The sequence below is a fragment of the Sciurus vulgaris genome, assembly GCF_902686455.1.
Source record: "Sciurus vulgaris genome assembly, chromosome: 7".
Taxonomy (NCBI): Eukaryota; Metazoa; Chordata; class Mammalia; order Rodentia; family Sciuridae; genus Sciurus; species Sciurus vulgaris.
The window spans coordinates 36,593,776-36,610,542 of NC_136467.1; the positions used below are offsets into that span (position 1 = coordinate 36,593,776).

Here is a 16,767-nt window from a genome sequence, read left to right on the forward strand (position 1 = left end):
CGTCAATCTCTACTACCTCACTAGAGAAGCTAGAGTTTTGATAAATTATTTAATATTTTATGTTTCAATTTTCTGTTAAATGAGATTAAGACTATCTACCATTGATGAGTTAAGGTATGAGAAATGCTTTAAACATTGTTTGACCATAGTTAAACAATCATTTATGTTAACTAGCTTTGTTTCACTATACTGTTCTCACCTAGCAGATCTGACCACTGAAAACAGACCTGGACTGCTAGAAAGCCAGGTCAACAGACTGAAATGAAAAATAACATTAAATATCTTAGAAAGAATAAGTGAGAAGGTAATGTTTTCTCCAAAGGAATTAATATGTAAAGATAGTATTTCAGGTGAGATACTTGGGAATAATATTACCTCCTCAATACCTCCCAGGTAACACCATGTCAGGACCCATCAGATAAAATCAGTCATTGAAAGTTGAGTGAAAAATATTTTATATAAGATTGAGGAAGAGAGGAATGGGCAATGAAAAATAGTTTTTGCAGAATTTTAAAACATATTTCTACATATAAAGTACATCTATGCCTATTTGCAAAACCAATAAAGATAGGGTATTTAAAAATTTAAAAATTTTCCTCTACACCAATGAAATTTTTCTGTTTATAGACTATGTATTAATAAAAAAAAGCACAATGAAATGGAATGGAAGGATGGTAAGAACATGCTGTTCAGCAGGACATAAATTTATGGGCATAGAGAAATGTATATATTACACTGGAAACACATGAACTCTCCAACAGTTAGTCATTTCAAACTCTGATGCTGAAAGGCATGTGGGTGATTTGTCTACCATCACTCATGTCCAGACTCATCAGTGTTTGATATGCTAGATCTTTAAATCTGAATTTCTGGTCTATCAGAGTGAGTCAGGCTCAGGGTCAGTGAAAAACTTGGTCAAAGGATAGATCTTTGAGTCTGCAGGCATCATCTCATAAGAAATCAAAAGAAAGAAACAAGATTCATCATTTGACACGCACTCAGTAGTATTTGATGAGACAGGTACAGAGGATAGGGTCATGTTTTAGGTCAAAAATTACAAAATCTTTCAAATGCTTTGAGAATGGAAAAACTTTCAAAATTTAGAAGTAAATGAAGAACACCCCATTTCCCTAGAAATAGGAGATGAAGCACTTTCAACAGGGATTCTTTTCATGAAAACCAAGGAGAAACCTTTCTCATGTGAATTTTGAAGCTCAACAACATCACTCAATAAATATCTCCTGTGTTAATATTCAGGATCCCAAATCTTCCCATGCTTCATGTTAAAACTTGCTCACATCAGGGGTGGGGATGTAGCTCGGTGGTCATGCACACACCTCGCATGTTTAAGACTTGGGGTTTGATTCCAGAATCGCAAAAAATCGAAACTAAAAAAAGAAGGAAAAAACCCTTAAATCCATTGGGGATAATGTACTACTGTCCTACTTCTAAGTTTGGGCAAGTGAACTATTTCTATTTCTAGTTTGTGCAAGTACAAAGAAAGGAAGCAAAGCAGATGATATGGCGGAATTGTGACTCTCCATGTGTGTGCCTGGGTGGTTTGAACTCTTCCCTACTTTTCCCACAGGACATGCTCTTTCTATAAATTTCTGTCACCTTGGAAGGAAATGGTATCTCTGGTCTAAACTAGACCTGGTGTAAAAACTAAAGTTGTTTTGGCTCTTTCTGATTCCAAACTTTACCTCACTATGGCTGTAGCCCTTGAAGAACTAGCAAAGTTGTAAGCAAGAAAGAACTTTAAAATAATAATAATAATAATAATAATTATCATTATTATCTCTTAATAATGATAAGAGACCCAGAATAGCCAAAGCAATCCTTAGCAAGGAAAGTGAAGCAGGAGGTATCACAATACCAGACCTTAAATTATACTACAGAACCACAGTAACAAAAATGGCATGGTATTGGCACCAAAACAGATCCATACACCAATGGTACAGAAGAGAAGACACAAAGACAAACTCGCATAAATGCAGTTATCTCATACTAGACAAAGGTGACAAAAACATACACTGGAGAAAAGATAGCCTTTTCAACAAATAATGCTAGGAAAACTGGAAATCTACATGTAGCAAAATGAATTAAATCCCTATCTCTGACCCTGAGCAAAAATCAACTCAAAGTGGATCAAGGACTTAGACACTAGAACAAAAATCCTGCACCGAATAGAAGAAAAAGTAGGCCCAAATCTTCACCATGTCAGTTTAAGAACTTACTTTCTTAACAAGATTCCTAAAGCACAAGAAGTAAAATCAAGAATTAATAAATGGGATAGATTTAAACTAAAAAGCTTCCTCATGGCAAAGGAAAAAAGCAAGAATGAGAAGAGAGAGTCTAAAGAATGAGAGAAAATCTTTGCCACCTGCACCTCAGATACAGCACTAATCTCCAGGATATATAAAGAACTCAAAAACAAAACTCAAGGAACTAAACAGACACTTCACAGAAGAAGAAATACAATCAGTCAACAAATATATGAAGAAATGTTCATCATCTCTGGCAATTAGAGAATTGCAAATCAAAACTACACTAAGATTTCATCTCACCCCAGTCAGAACGGCAATCATCAAGAATACAAGCAACAATAAATGTTGGCGAAGATGTAGGGAAAAAGGTCCACTCATACATTGCTGGTGGGACTACAGATTGGTGCAACTATTATAGAAAGCAGTATGGAGATTCCTCAGAAAACTTGGAATGGAACCACCATTTGACCCAGCTATACTATACTGATCCTCAGTTTATATCCATACTACAGTGTATAACCACATCAATGTTTACAGCAGCTTATAGCAATGTTTATAGCAGTTTATTAGCAATTCACAATAGCTAAATGATGAAACTAACCTACATGTCCTTCAAGAAATGAATGGATAAATAAAATGTGGTATAAATACACATGGAATATTACTCAGCCCTAAAGAAGAATGAAATTATAGCATTTGCAGGTTAATGGATGGAGCTGGAGAATATTATGCTAAGTGAAATAAGCCAATCCCAAAGAACCAAAGGCTGAATGCTTTCTCTGATATGAGGATGCTAATTCACAATAAGGAGGGTGGAGGGCTACGGAAGAATAGAGGTACTTTGAATTAGGAAGAAGAGAATGTAAGTGGTGGGGGAGATAGGGATAGGAAGGACAGAATTAATTGGACATTATTATACTTTGTGTATATATGATTACATGACCAGTATAACTACATCTTATACAACCAGAAGCATGAGAAATTATACTCCATTTATGTACGATGTATTCAAAATGCATTCTACTGTCATGAATAATTAGAACAAATAAAAATATAGTCTAACCTCACAAAACTCAAAGAATGGTTTGTGAACCCCTATGAGTCCTCAAGAACTCACCTGTGGGTACACAAGTTCAAAGTCCTTTTAATAACATGACTTAGTACTTATGTCTTTTCATTATGTTGACCATAGCACTACCAGTTCAAAAATATTGATGGGTAAATGGCACATTAGTACAAATCAAGGCAGAGATATCAAACTTGGCTAGTGATCATTTTGCTGTCCATCACTAGGCACTCACAGAGGCAAAACAAACCAACAAATCCAGCTCATTTCAGCTCATTTCCCAGAGCATACTGATATATCACTGAAGAAGCAGGAACAATGAATAAATTTATGAAATCTTTGCCCTTGGGTGCATCTTTTTTAACTGGAATAGTATACTGAAGGATGAAGGTTATTTAAAGACATGCACTTGTACATTGTTGGTGGGACTGCAGACTAGGACAACCAATCTGGAGAACCATATGGAGATTCCTCAAAACACTAGGGATGGAACCACCATGTGACCTTGCTATCCTACTCCTGGGTATCTGCCCAGTAGATCTAAAATTGGCATACTACATTGACACAGACACATCACTGTTTATAGATGTTTATAGCAGCACAATTCACAACAGCTAAATTTTGGAATCAACCCAGATGCCCTTCAATAGAATGGGTTAAGAAATTGTTATATATATAGAATACACATACACAATGAAGTTCTACTTGGCCATTAAAAAGAATGAAATAATGGCAATTGCTGGAAAATGGATGGAAATGGAGACTATCATGCTAAATGAAACTAGCCAAACTGAGAAACTCAAAGGTTGAATATTTTCTCTCATATGCATAAGCTAGAGAAAAATAAAGGTAAGAGGGAGGGATAAGATCACATAAAGAACCAATTAAGCCAGGCTTGGTTGCACATGCCTGTAATCCCAGCATTTTGGGAGGCTGAGGCAGGAGGAAGGAGAGTTCAAAGTCAGCCTCAGCAATTTAGCAAAGCTCTAAGCAATTTAGTAAGACCCTGCCTCTAAATAAAATACAAAAAGGGATGGGAATGTGGCTCAGGTTTGAGTGCCCCTGGGTTCAATTCCCAGTACCAAACTAAAAAACAAAACAAACAAAAATAAAACAGCAAATAAAAATTAACAGATGAGTGAAAGGAAGTCTAGTAGAGAAAGGAGATTGAAAGAGGGGAGAGAGGATGGGAGGAAAAGGGGAAGGGCAAAGGGAAGGAAAAACAAAAGAAATTCACTTGGACAATTGAGTTGCAATTGAAACTAGTTACTTTTCTCAGGGAATATCTATTTTACTCCAAAAATTATCTGACAAATTATGATTTTTTAATCCTTAATTAATTGGTAAATATTTACTTGGAAATGAACAAACTATTTCAAAAGAACTTTTTAAATGATCGATAATTACATTTGAACTTGCAATGAAAATAAAACTCTTGAAAATCTTACCACTGTGAGATTAATATTTTCTAATATTTAGACTTTGCTGGTGAGATCAGTGATTATATAACAAATGTAATTTTAAAATACTTTTAGATAAAACTTGTTAATTTCCAGGAGATCTGCATAAGTTAGTGAAACAATATTTTCCAAATAATCTGTGAAAGATATTACAATACATGCATAAAATTATTTCTAAATGCAAGATAAAGCAGTGAATTTTAATATAACAGAGTACACAAATATCACTGATATAGTTTTAGATATTTTTGGCATCATTCCTAGATATGTAATTGTACCATTCTTTATATACTTAAACCAAATAAATATATAATAATTTGAAGAGGCAGAAATGAGAATTGAATTCTCTTCTACTAAGCTAGACTTTAATTCAGGTATTTTTCTTAAATCTAAAATTATTTTTCATAAAGCTAGGCTATTTTTGTCAACATGAAGTTGTTATATTAAAGTTATTCTTCATTAATGAACATTTTTTTTCATTTTCCAACTCAAATTTCTAACACAATAAAAGTTAGTTTCAAAATTTTTTAAAGCTATAAAGGAACCTTGACACAAAAAGAGAATATCTGAACTACTATTTTTATATTTTCACTAAAAATTTAAGATTTGATATTCATTTGTAGAAAATTAATACACATTTTTTGGTTACCAGTATTGTTTTTTCTGTAGTAAGGTATATATGTTTTCTAAACAAATAATTTGCCTCATGTTTGAAAACCATGTGCCATATACCCTTGAAAATATAGAACTAAATACATTAAAAACTACTGGGGGGAGGAAAATTGAGGCAAAACCTCACTTTAGTAATACCTAATGTCAGCTCCGTTATTTATTATAATAAACATTATCATTAATAATATTCTTTCTCTGGTATATCTCATTTAATGCTTGCAGAAATATCATGAAATGGATTTAAACAATCTATTGTCATTTTTAGACTGAAAAGTACATTTCAGAATAAACAACACATACATTGTTTAGGATATATTTTGAGGATTGCTGGCAGCAAGGCATGTATTCTAAAGTTCCAATTGCAAATCCATTGATATTTTTCTAATATATCAGAATTAAAAAATTGAACAGTTGTATATTATATATTAAGTATGTATGAAACTTTTTTGATGGTAAAGGGCCTATAGAAAGTGTTTTATCTGAATATTTTTCAAAATTCAATATTCCTGATTTACAAAAGCAATTTTTCCTAAATGTGTTAGGCATTGCATAATTTTCTGAGGTAGTTTTTCTTTTTATATCCCAGAAATTTTCATTAGATTCAATACACAAATTGATGCCCTAAAAATTGTTGGTATTAGGTAATGTGTTTCAAGACCATTTTTTCCTCTTAATGATTAAGGAATACTGATATAATTTCTTTACATTGAGAATTTTTCTATAATCCAATTGGACTTGCCATTGAAGATCATCCTAAAATAATATTGTGTGTCAAATATGCTAAATTGTCACCTCTACCCAAGCAGTTGTCAATAACGACATGTGCTTCATAACTAATCTCTATGGGACACCATGTGCCACATATTTTTCTAAATTGATTACATATATTAAAGGAAAACTCATTATGTACATTAAAGTACTTCTAAAACTAGAGTTTATCACTACTTAATAAATGCATGCTTATTAATGAGTCTAAAAATTCCAATGATCTCAGTTGAAATAAAAATAGTCACAAAGAATAGCTAAGATTTCCATTGTGTTACCTGTTTTAAATCACTTCTCACTATGAGCTACCAACAAAACTATTAGCTAAATATAGGAACCTGTCTCTTCTTATCTCTGTTACTGACTTGGTTAACCTTGGCAGAATTCTTCAAACCCTCCACAATGAGATAGTTTGTCATTTATAATCTCTTATGGTGTACTCCAAAGAACTTTCAGAATATTTTGATCTTAAGGAAAGGGGTATGTCATATGCACTGCAAATATCATTGTTGGGCTTTATGTTTGAATAATAAGGGGGAAAGAAAAGAGCTAATATGTACTGTTTAGCTGCCAAGTATTTTCACATGTATTTTCCAACTTAATTCTATTTCACTAAGAGGAAATGTAAACTCTACTGACTGAGACCTATGTTTTTCATTATGTAGTAACTTGGCAGTGAATCCACTTCTTACCATCTCCCATGCACATACTTTCTAGTTATTCAGTTACCTCCCAAACAGAGAAATGAGTGTGGAAATTCAAAGTATAAGTAGGTGTACGGTAATAAGTATAATGATTGTAGGTTATACCATGAAGTTCAGAATAAACACTATGATAGAAATTCTAATTAAAAATGAATTCATATATCTTTGTTTTAAAAATAGAATCAAATTCTTTCATAAATAACCCCAGTTGTATTTGATATGCCACATATTTGGAGAAAAGTGTTTCATTGAACTAAAACATTTCTCGACACTATAGTAATTTTTAAACTACATTTTTGTAGGCATCTTGAAAATCCACATTTATTGAGACCCTAATTAATGTTGTGTTTTATAGTCTATGTTCCATAAATACCCCCAGCAAATTAATGAGATAAGGTAGTGCCCCAAAATGACAATTGTACGGATTCATGCTGTCCTTCATACTTTCAGGCTTCTTCAGGAACTAGAAAATGTACAGCAGGCAATAAGTCAGACAATTGTGACAGCTATATAGGCTTTTGAAACATAAATCTGATGTGTAAAACTCTACTATCTCCAGTTCCACTTGGGATAGAACCTTCTATATTATACAAGCTGCATCTTGGAGTTTTAACACCATAGTTATTGGACTAAGAATTATTCCAGCTAGAATATATTCTTTGGTCCATAATCATTGACCAAGGCAACTAGAAATCTCAGAAATACAATTCCTAGAGTCTATTATCCTAGGTTTCTTTATTTTTTATTTTTATTTTTTTTTTGGGGTACAATTAAAAAATCGAATGATTTCAGGAAACAGAAAGCTAATGACCAATGCACTAAACACATTAATCAGGTACTGTGAGTGCTAAGTCTTAAATAGCATGCACACACTGTGCTCTTCACATATTCTACATACCTCCTTATGCACACCCTCTCAGAATCTAAGAGGGTTGCAAAACTTTCTCTTAACTGAGTTCACTTCAGAGGGAAGTTTAAATCTTTTTCTAAAAATGTCAATGCTTTAGATTTCTTGATAAGAAATTTTTAAATTAACCCCACTCTGGTACTTAGGTATATATGTTTTATTCTTGGTCTTTTTCTTCACTGACATTTACACATTGTCTACTTTTTAAAGAAGCCATCACATAATAAACACCATCATGTATCTAACTTGCTGAAGTAAAATCTATAAAGTGACTTCAGAAAAGCAAGTAAAGAACTAATTAATACTTTCTTGTAGTCCAGTAATCAAAGTCCCAAGAAGTTAAAGACTAAAATTTTATGAATGCTTTATGAATAAGTGTAAGTAATTATGTATGTGTGCATATATTTCTACATAGTTTTAAATAGTGTATGTTTAAATAAAAGCATCCCCTGAAGATTCCTCATTATATTTCCTGTTCTTCAACAATACTCAATGAATCTCTGATTTCAAATTAGACTAACAGAACTCAGAGATGGAAATATTATTTTAAATGTATTTTATTAAAAAGATGAAGGCTTAAGATCCATAAAATCAGGAGGAGGGACATAATTTGGGTTTTTATTTTTTTACTTTTGGTTTTAGAGTTTGAACCCAGGGGTACTTTACAACTGAGCTACGTTCTCAGTCCTTAATATTTTATTTTGAGATAGGGTCTCACTAAATTGCTTAAGGCCACACCAAGTAGCTGAGGCTGACCTCAAACTTGTGATCCTCCTGCCTCGGCCTCCCTCATTGCTGTTTAATTTCTAAATCTAAAACTAGCATTGGAAATTTTATTTGTCCTTGACAAGTTGCTAGATATCTTTATTAATCCTATAAAAGGATTCATTACATCAACCTACTAAAAATCTGTTATGTAAGTAAATGTGTTAATTACTGCTCACTATGTACCAAATATTAATATACCAATCTACATCTGGCACTCAAGATCAGTTGAATGACAAAACTTGAGGAGGTACACAGCTCAGTGGTCAACTGAGATCCTAGGATTAGGAAAGGGCCTTTCTTAAATGCCAGACACTAAATATTTCCTCGGTTTTTCATCATTAGATTTGCATAGAGTAACTTGCTATTTGAACTAAAGGAAGCTTGTCACAGAAGGCTGGGGTTAGGAGTAATAACCCATTAATTGACAGATTCCATGATCTTTCTCTAAATGTCATGTGTCCAAATAATGTAAGATTTCCATATTAAAATTCACATTAAAGATGATGTAAGGAAGAAAAAAAATTGATCCTTTTGGTATATCTTTGACAATGTCTTTTTCTATGTTTAACTCACCATGTAAATTTGGATTGTCTAAAAACTATCTTTTGAGGGCAAGTCTTGGTGACTTTAGTAAGAAAGATTTAAGTGAAGCTTTGCTATATAAATCTTCTTAAAAGTTATAATTGTTAAATTCATTTCTTTTAATTGCCATATTTTATTTGCAAGAGGGATACTAAAGGAAAAATAAGGGAGAGAGGGAGGAAGGAAGGATGGAAGGAAAGAACAGAAAAGTCAAGCAATTTTCTTCATGTAACTTTTGTTCTAAATGGCAGAATTAAATCATGCCAAAATTGCATTACTTTAGTCCAAAGGTTACTGTAAGACTTACGGTGATCCTTAAAGCAGTTACAAAAATCGAAATGGAGCATAGAATAAGCTTCTGATTGTAAAAATGGGTAACATTTCAAAGTTCATTTCATAAAAGAAGTCAGCAAATCAATACATCACTGTGTCATTTTTAACAGCAGTGTCTAAACTTTAGCTTTGATATTGAAATGGATAATAAAAAAGGGAACTTCAAGGTACACATAGGTCCATGTGGGATTGTAAGTAACTTACTTCTGTTTTAAAGTACACACTCGCTGAAATTACTCTAAGAAACCCATGTCATGTTTCCAGATACACTGGGGGGAAATAAAAGGGCTTACACCCATGCTCCTTCTGAGGTATTGACACACTTGGTGTCATGAGATGTATTATTAGATGACAAAAGGAAGAAAAGCATCCAAAGATACATTTGAGCCTCACAGTGAAAATACCTAAGTAGAATACTCTGAAATGTGAAGTCACTTTAATATCCTCCAAGAATGGGACATGTGGGACAAGAGACACCTAACATAATCCTACACTGAACTACTGCTCTAGTCCCAGGGATTCGGATGGATTTGAGAAAGTACATAACTGTGATTTCATTCATTCATTTAACCCTGCTCAAAATTTTCCATTACCTTCCCATCTCACTCAGACTATAAGGCAAAATCTTTGCAATGTTTAACATGCTGTTTAATCCAGCTCTCCATTACTTCTCTGATCCCCCTCACTGTGCTCTAAATTTACAAATCTGTTCTCTGCACAGAGATTACTCTTCCACCTGAGCCTGTATGAATGACTCTTACCCCTTGGGCAAACGTTGGCTCAAGTGTGAACTTCTCACTGAGGCCAACTTTAGCCGCCTGTTTAAAAGAGTAAGCAATCTCCCTCCTCTCCTAGAGCTCCTGGCTCCCTTTACCCTGCTGTATTTGTTTATCCAGAACATTCATCACTTACTCATTCTACACAATATACTTATTAGTACTTCTTCATTATATGTTCACAATATGCCTGCTCCCCCATCATCATCACAGCTAAATATAAGCTCCACAAGAGCTCCCTGCATGCGTGTGCATGTGTGTGTGTGTTTCACTTGCTGAACACATTCATTCATTAACTACATTCCAGTGCACACAGACCTAATCCCATCTATTTCATTCACAAATCCTGATCTTTAAATTCAGTGTTTCCAAAAGGTGAAGCCCAGAATTAGCCTTCTTTCGGTCTATTTGATGTATACAAAGCTTGGCACAGGTCTTGAGACCCACACACCCGTTCACTTTGTCTTTCTCTAACCTCTATGTTGTTTTCTCATTCTCTGCACCTGGGATTCGGCCTAAGTGCCTGCTAACCCACCCAGTTTAAAGCATACAAAACCTAAGCCCTAGTCTTCTGAATTAGAAGTTAAATAATCTGTGTGGCCACTGATCCTTTCCTCCTGATATTTTTATACAGTCTCCAGCTACTCAAAGTACATACTGAAAACTGGACTGAACAGGCAACATGAAGTCACCATTTTTTTTTTAACCTCTGATGGAAATTCTTCCAGCCATGGTCCAATCACAAAGTAGAATCCTGGTGCGCAGTTATATTGACTTGAATGAGGCTTGTATTTGTCATACCCTCTGTACTCTTTAACTTAGACCGGTAGCCACCCCACTAATTTTGCTACATGTAAGCTAAATTGAGGTTAGTTTCCCCATTGTAGATCTTATTAGGTATCATTTTCTCCACGTACTTGTCATTGTGAACAGATTCTGTAATCCTACAACATATTACGAAAGAAGATTGAGTCCAGTATAAAGTTTAAACATTAATAATTCTTGCTAAATTTATGTGGACCGAAAGAAGCATTGCTTCAGTCTCAGAGGTCCAAGTTGAAATGTCTAGTACATTAGTCATCGTCAATGAATGATCAGTATTGAGTGAATGTATAAATGTACCAATAGTGATAATGTTCTGCTTTAGATAAATGGGGACTGAGGAAATTTTAAGATGTGAAGTTTACAAAAAAAGAAACTTTCCTGAGTCATAATTTTTGTAGTATGTACAAAAGTACAAGAAATCCTACTAATTCAGAAATTATTCTCTCTATTTAATACCTCCCATGAAATACAGAATTAGTTTTTTCTTACAATGGTCATATCTAGCCAAAACCCTTGAAATACCACTTTGAGTTTTAAATGATTATATCTGCAGAAGGTGAAAACTTTACTTATTATAAGTAGGTGATGATTTTCCCATATTTCAGTGGCTAGAGTAACTGAAGTGAGTTGAGGAAGAATTGGCAAAGTGTATTCATATTTTTCATATTACCCAGCAATTCTTGATAGATTCAGTTCATTACTTTACATGAAATCCTAGGATAGAAAACTCTTAAGAATAACATAGAAATCTGTATCCACTGATATGTAAAATAAAATACAATATAAAATTTATGTGAATTTTATTGATGCTATCATATCTATAATAAATATTGAATATTTTATTATCAGCCATACTTGTTATTTGTTATGAATCATTTCTACTAAAATAGTCGTTCAATATACAATAAACAAGTCAACAAGTTATTATGTAGCAAAAGAAAGAATAAAAAATGACAATTCTAGGTTTGGCCCCACCAACCCCCTTGAAAATTTCTTGGGAAATTTATACACTGTTCTCACATAACACAGGATGTTTTAGAATCATGTAATTGGTGGTGATGTGAAAATTTCTTCCTAAATGTTTAAACAGTCTTGCCAAAAATGTGTGAGGACTTGTCTCAAACATGTTTTTTATTTTAAATTTTAGAAGGCATCTAAACACTCATTTTAATACATTTAACATTTGCTTGACATTTTTAACAATTTGGAAATTTAAATGCAAGTATGCAATCCAAAAACAATAGATTACAATACTAGAATCTTGGAATACAAAAAAAGGACTTAGACTTGATGCATCTCAACTTCTCAGCAGAGGTATTCCTTCCCAAAGCATTCCTGACCAGTCGCACGTCTGATTGGAGTATGGACATTTCCAGAGGCAAGGTGCCCAAAGATGACCGAGTTATTGCAAGTTGTTCAAAGTGGAGAGGGGTGGAAAGTGGAAGGGTGGGGAAGAGGAAGCAGTTTATTTCATTTTATTGAACTTAAATCTTCCTCTTTGTCACATTCTTCTATGGATCCCTGTTCAGCCTTCAGAAAGGACATTTTAGTCCTTCTGTCATGTAGCAATTCTTCTAAAAATCTGAGGATTTCTCCCCCTAAATCTATCCTTCTTCAGATCATAAGGCTTTACTTGGAACATACCTCCTCTGGAAAGCTTTTCAGACCCTTGACTCTTCTGTTCGCCTTCCTCTGAATTTATTCCTATTTGCGAATGACGTGCCTAAATGCAGACCAAATCTGTCTGCATCGATGAGCTCTGTATGAAAGTGAGTTAACTTTTCTGTCATTGTGCCACACTATATGTTCATATTCAATTTGCTACAACTCAGACTGACCTTTCTCATCCTCTCTTTGTAATCCTTCTGTACATGTAAAGGACACCATAAGTTTTCTAAAGAGAATGTATGGAATTAGTTAACGCCAGTTGAGAAAAATAAAATCAGATCCATGTAGGTTTAGTTCAGGGACCAGGCTGTGAAGACCTCTAAAATGGCTAACCCTGCTATTCACCAGCTTGCCACTTGCATTGTGTTTGGACAAGCTGACATTATGATAAGCATGAATTTTATGTTTGCCATCAAGTCATTACTAAGACAAGTGAACATAAGAATATTTCTGTCACATTACTTGAGACTTCTCTCTACATTGACCCTGATCCACCCTGCAATGTTCTTTGGAAACTTTTTCACTCATTTTCAATTTACCTACCATTATGCTTCTATTTCCATGTATTATTCACAAGAAAATTAGAAAAGAAGTTATACACTGCTGTGGTGAAATGTAGAAACTCTGACAATGCCATTCCATGCTCACATTTTGTTAATCTTAAATCTAGTTAAAGAATTTCCTTGAACTATCACACTTGCTAAATCAGTGTTATCCATTCTATAATTCATATTTTATAGAAACCACATGAGATTTTAAAGAAAAGAACAAAAAGTAAAGAAAAAACCTGGTGGAAGTTTCTAACTCCATTACAACATCTAAAAATTGTTGCTACCTGTCAACAGCCTTAAGAAATTGGCACAGCACTATAAAGGAAGACAGAACTCCTACACAGTTAGTGTTTGGTCAGGAAGGTCTGTGCTAGCATGTGTAATTGAAAAAAGTTGATGATAGTCGAGAATATACTCGTCCAACTTTATATCCAATGAGCCTCAATGAAAGCTTGCTTTAGCCAAATAGAACACCATAACACAGAAAAGGAAAAGGAAACATGACAAAAGAGAGAGAGAGAGAGAGAGAGAGAGAGAGAGAGAGAGAGAGAGAGAGAGAGAGAGAGAGAGAGAGAGAGAGAGAGAGAGAGGAAAAATGATAAAAAGGAAACTTGAAACCATAAAAGGGAAATTTTAGCATTAAAAATACCTGAAAGTGCTTTTAGTCATTGGAAATTGTTATTCTTATCAGGTATGTAAAAATCACAGCTACTTAAAGCCTCAGGTTTTAAATCATTCCTAGTAGAATAAGTTGAGAGCGAAAACAGATCATGTATACAAGGCATTTCAAATTATAAAGTCCTACAAATTTAAAGTGTCACAAAATATATTTTATACATAACTTTCTTTATGAATGAACTTCAACCATTTATCCTGGAGCTACATCCAAATATACTGCAAATAGCCTATAATAATAATAATAGATCTAATACAGAATACTGCAGTCTTCAGTAGATTCTATATCGTTGTTTTTTTCCCCAAGATTTCTCATTATCTAGTATCTCAATGATCTCTCAAAAAAATGGCATTACAAACCCTTCTGCATTCACCTCCCTTATCCCTGGACTACTGAAATCACAGTTAATTTTCCCTTTACTGAAAGAAAGTGAAGGGGAAGAGGGAGGAGAGGCAGGAGTGCATGTGTGTGCTGGGGGAAATTCTCAGGAACTCACTTGCCCACCATTCTGCATGCTTTGAGTTTCTGTCCTGTTCTGAGTGGACAGAAGGATTGGTGTCCTAGCCCCTCCTCTCTCCCAGTACTGAAATACCGTGTATTATTAACATATCATGTAATTAAATAAAGATTAATAGTATAAAATAGTATTTTTAAAGCAGCCCTTAAAGATATTCTTAAAGTCCTGTCTCAAAAATTTTGTTATTTGAGCCACAATGACCCCATTTAACCTCTCAGTGAAGGAAAAGCAAAAATAGAAGAAAAAAAAAAGTTATATAGTGAACTCAAGGTCATTTTTATTCTGTAAAATATATAATCAGTGAGTTATTAAAGTGAGGAGATTAGGGTATCTTTTTACATCTTTAAAAAAATAGTACTGTTAAAATGTCTAGATCATATCAAGAACGACTATCAAAACTATTACATGGCTTTATTCCAATTGTTTAGAAAAGGGATAACTGTATTTCAAAACTTCAGCAGATTCAGCCTCATCCAAACTTCCCAAAGCTTCTCATCTCACCACAAATATTTTGATATTTAAAACAAAACATATATTTCTTAAATAATGTTTTACTTTGATTCAGGTTTCCAAGTGATAGAAATGTTTTCTGAAATAATGTTATAAATTGTTTTAAAATGCTAAACATGTGCTACTTTTAAAATTCATGATAAAATAACACTTCAAAGACTCCCAAGAGCTTCAGAAAAGATATGCATATAAACATTGATGCTCTGATGAGAATAATTTAAGTTACATTAAATATAACTGTTTTCTAAAACCCCCTGAAGTGCATATCTGGTCGCTGTGTCTTAAAATACACACCACATAGAAGTCTCCTCTATATTTAAGCAAGAAAAGAAGCTTCACCAACAGAATAGGCTACAAAGAGGGGACTTGATAATGGAAAAGGTGCGGCTGGAAATATTGCCAAGAAAAAAAAAATCCACACACTTTATGACTTTACAAATCCCATTTAAATAATTGGAAACAAGTTCCTCAAAATTAAAAAAAAAAAAAAAAAAAAAAAAAGCATCAGCTGCCCTACATAAAATTCCAAGATGAACTATGACGTCTTGGGTAAATCTTTCCCTGCAGGGATGGAATGTGATTTGGAGAAACTTTCTTTTCTTTTTTTTTCCCCCCCAATTGGAAAAGTTTGCCTCTTGGAAAAAGTTCGTAAATCAGTTTACAGCAAGCATAGAGATAGCATGATCGCTCAGAAACAAATGAACAATGAAAAGCGCTCCGCCGCTTTGGCAGGAGGTAATTCCCCCTGCACTAATCCCAGGGAGTTGAACGTGAACTTGCTCCGCGCTTCGGCCCTCTTGACCCACAAAGCTCACTCCGGGAGCGCAAAGCTAGAAAGCGGTCCCAGTCAGCAACTCTCAGAAGAGAGGTCGCCTAACGAGCCGCGCCTCTGGAGAGGATGCGGATCAAAAGCTCCTGCCTCGACTGTACCTCTTTGCTGATGCGCCTGTGGCTGTCGCCGTTGTGGGAGTCGCTGAGCCTGGTCGTTCCCGAGGCCCCCAGTGAGCAGCAGGAGAAGGAGGACCCCTGCGGCCCCCAGCATCGTGGTGGCCCCGAGCGGATTCCACTTCTCAGGAGCCAAGGAGTCGCTCTGCCTGGTCCCCTGGCCCTGGCTTGAGAGCTGAGTGAGCAGCAGCTGCTGGGGAAGAGGAGGAGACAGCCCTCCCTGGCTTTGGCTCAGCCGCCGCCTGAGGGTGGGGGGAGAAAGAGGACACTCCTCCACTCTCCCCCTTCCCAGGCGCTTGGCCCCACAGACGCCCAGGCACAGGCCTTTAAAGGGTCCTCTTGCAAAGACCTCTCCCACAGCGTGCCTTCTTCTGAGATGGGATCATTCCTTAGCTTGATCCGTTACCTAAACTTCTTTTAAATTAAGAAAGTTGTTGACACGAAAGTACTTTGGGATCTGTGAAATCACTACACATGGAAAACATTATTTGTGGCAGATCTGAACAGTTAGGAACTTGGGCTCCTGAGAAAGTCCTGGCAAAGCTGCAGCTGTTGTGTTTCCAGGTAATCCAAGACCCTCCCAAGTTTCCAGAGTTCCCCAAGTGGCCCCTGGGAACCCTGCACATCAGGCCAGGGGATGCTCTAGCGCTGGCAAGGCAACAGAGGGGTGGCAAAGCAAAATACGACCCCTTGCTCCGCTAAAATGCTTCTCATCAATATAATGCTTAAAATTAAAGCTTTCCCTTTATTCAGGAGACATTTATTTAAAGAACAG

General features: G+C 35.0%; 1 protein-coding gene across 1 annotated transcript in view; it reads right to left on the reverse strand.

Moving 5' to 3' along the window:
- LAMA2 (laminin subunit alpha 2) overlaps positions 1-16,279 on the reverse strand; it is a 620,167-nt gene extending 603,888 nt beyond the window's left edge. Inside the window, exon 1 of the mRNA XM_079148222.1 lies at positions 15,978-16,279. Within this exon, the coding sequence (XP_079004348.1) occupies positions 15,978-16,089 (112 nt within the window). The 5' untranslated portion in view covers positions 16,090-16,279. The remainder of the gene's footprint in view (positions 1-15,977) is intronic.
- Positions 16,280-16,767: the final 488 nt, after the last annotated feature.